At 56.9% G+C, this 2,864-nt stretch overlaps 1 protein-coding gene across 1 annotated transcript in view; it reads left to right on the forward strand.

Moving 5' to 3' along the window:
• TNXB (tenascin XB) overlaps positions 1-2,864 on the forward strand; it is a 76,957-nt gene that overhangs the window by 60,347 nt on the left and 13,746 nt on the right. Inside the window, exons 22-24 of the mRNA XM_037736211.1 lie at positions 168-491; positions 888-1,211; positions 2,315-2,328. Of these exons, the coding sequence (XP_037592139.1) occupies positions 168-491; positions 888-1,211; positions 2,315-2,328 (662 nt within the window). The remainder of the gene's footprint in view (positions 1-167; positions 492-887; positions 1,212-2,314; positions 2,329-2,864) is intronic.

Consider the following 2,864-nt stretch of genomic DNA (forward strand, 5'->3'; position numbering starts at 1 on the left):
GGGTGAGGGATAGGAAAGGCCACAGGAGGGAGGAGGAAGGAGAGCTGTGCTGGAGCCGCTGTGGGCAGCATCGTCCTGCTCTTGGGCACTTTGTGTTTTGTGACACATCCTTTCTATGCTGAACTGAGGACCCAGGGACCTTACTGTCCCCCTGTGTGTCTGTCCAGCTCCAGAGGATGAAGCCGAGACCACCCAAGCAGCACCCACCACGACTCCTGAGCCCCCCATCAAGCCTCGCCTGGGGGAGCTGACCATAACGGACGCCACCCCCGACTCCTTCAGCCTGTCCTGGACGGTCCCCGAGGGCCAGTTTGACCACTTCCTGGTCCAGTACAGGAACGGGGACGGGCAGCCCAAGGCAGTGCGGGTGCCGGGGCACGAGGACGGGGTCACCATCTCGGGCCTGGAGCCAGACCACAAGTACAAGATGAACCTGTACGGCTTCCACGGTGGCCAGCGCGTGGGCCCCGTGTCTGCCATCGGGGTGACAGGTGAGTGGACGGTGGAAGCCCCAGGGTGGGGCCTCTGGGAGGGTCCCTCTTTCTCTGGTGATGGGTGAACTGGCCCAGGAAGCCCCTCTGCTCTTGCCTGAGCCATGGTACCTTTGTGCCTTTCCCGACCTCCCTGAGGACTGACAGGTCTTCCTGGGCGGAGACAGGCCCTGTGAGCTCTGTTGGTGGCTGTCCCAAGTTCCCTACCACTGACCTCAGAGCTTGTCGTGTGTGTTAGCTGTCTGCTGAGCAGGACCCCCCAGCCCCAAGAATGGGCCTCTCTGAGCCAACCTCAGGACCCCCAGTCACAGCCTTGGCTTCTCCCTCCTTTTCCCCAAGTCCCAAGGGCATCCCCCAGGGACCCTGCCTCACTCTCTCTGTGTCCCTTTTCCTCAGCTGCAGAGGAAGAGACCCCCAGCCCCACAGAACCCAGCACGGAGGCCCCAGAACCCCCCGAGGAGCCGCTCCTGGGGGAGCTGACAGTGACAGGAGCCTCCCCTGACTCGCTGAGCCTCTCCTGGACCGTCCCCCAGGGCCACTTCGACTCCTTCACCGTGCAGTACAAGGACAGGGATGGGTGGCCCCAGGTGGTGCGTGTCGGGGGCGAGGAGAGCGAGGTCACCGTGGGGGGCCTGGAGCCCGGGCGCAAGTACAAGATGCACCTGTATGGCCTCCACGAGGGGCGGCGCGTGGGCCCTGTGTCCACTGTTGGTGTGACTGGTGAGTGTTTGTGAGTGAGACAGGGTAGGGGAGACGGTCCTAGAAGATGTTGCTTTCTCTACAAACTTCATGAAAACAAAAATATTTTCACCAGCTGGGCTTTTTTTGCACGTCCCCATGCCTGGGGATCTTGCTGAGAGGCAGATTGGGATTCAACAGGTTAAGGCTGGGGCCAAAGATTCTGCATTTCCAACAAGAAATGACGCCGATGCTGCTGGCCCATGGATCATGCCCCTTGAGTAGCAAAGTTACTCATAACAAAGGAGTTAGACCCTTTTTTGAAGTTTGTTGAAGAGAATTTTTCTACATCCCTGATTCCTCGTAGTGTGCTTTCTCTGTGGAGCTCACCGGGGGCAGGAAGGAAGACAGAGGCAGTGAGGGGCGGCATCTCAACTGTGCACTCTGGAAGCCCCCTATTGGAATAGAAATCGGAACAGGTCTTTCCCTCCAACGGGTCAATTTGTTCATTCAGCAAAGAATTCCATGTCCTGATCCGGGCACTGTAATTTTTGGGTATCAGTGGCCGCCAGCCAGCAACCTCCGGAAGCTCACCTAAAATTGAACGGATGGAGTTATGCTCTGTGCAGTGCAGCAGGACTGTGGGGTGACTCGGGAAGAGGCTTTAGAAAGAGATTGTTAAGGAACTGGGCTTGTGTTTGGTGTTTCGGGAAAGGGTTTAAGGAAGTGAGGTTCTGGTCTGTATTAGAAGCTGTCAGGAAGAAGGGATAACTCTATCATTGAGCGTCTCACTAAGTCTTATCTTTGGGGAGGTGTCAACTAGGGCAAAACCAAAGCAGCCATTGGTAAAGAAGCAGCTATCACTCGGATTAGCTGGATGGGTGATGTTTGATTGTTTTCCTGCTTTGAAAATGTTAGAGTTTGTCTATATTGAGACATGATCACAGGCTGGCCTTGTTCTTGTCTTGATCCATCCTGCTGACAAATGGCCTAGTCCAATGCTGATATTCCATGAAACTGTCTGTGTTCAACCGGACCACAAAGACCAGACCGTGCCGGGCCAGCCCCAAGCAACCATGGCCTAGCTGAGGGGAAGGGAGGGGAGGGCAGCTTACGGCTGTCATGGCTGCTTTTTTCTTTCATAGGTGGACGCTGGCAAGTGACACACCCAAGTTCATGTTTTCATGGGGCTCACAGTTGTGGGCACAAGCAGAAAGCTAGAAAGGAAAGCAGAGAAGGATGAGCGTGTGAAGCCCTGGGGCCAGGCCAGGACTGGGAAGGGACACTGAAGTCACCCTGCCCTCAAGTACCCAGGGGGCAGCCAGGACCTGAGGCCAGGCAGGCCTTAGCTTGGTGACAGCTTTAGAGAGAAGGTGAAGTGTGTCACATCATCATAGCTGGTGCAAAGGCCAGGAGGCTAGAAAGAGCACTGCACGTGAGAGGCACTGAGGATAGAGTGGGGTGTCTTTTGTAGCAGGTAGATCATCCTGAAGTGTGGGAGCAGAGGAGGGGGCAGCTCACCAGGCCTGGGGTCTCCCAGGGATGAGGAGGCGAGGTCTGTGCCTGTGTGAAGCTCATCCATGGGGGCTGAAGATGGGGATGGGGAGGCGGGGAGCCTGGAGGCGGGGAGGCCAGTAGGGAGTTGGTGGTCCTGGTGAGAGGTGACAGTGGCCCAAACCAGGATTGGGGGCTGGA

This window comes from Cebus imitator, unplaced genomic scaffold (genome assembly GCF_001604975.1).
Source record: "Cebus imitator isolate Cc_AM_T3 unplaced genomic scaffold, Cebus_imitator-1.0 Scaffold24, whole genome shotgun sequence".
Classification (NCBI taxonomy): domain Eukaryota; kingdom Metazoa; phylum Chordata; class Mammalia; order Primates; family Cebidae; genus Cebus; species Cebus imitator.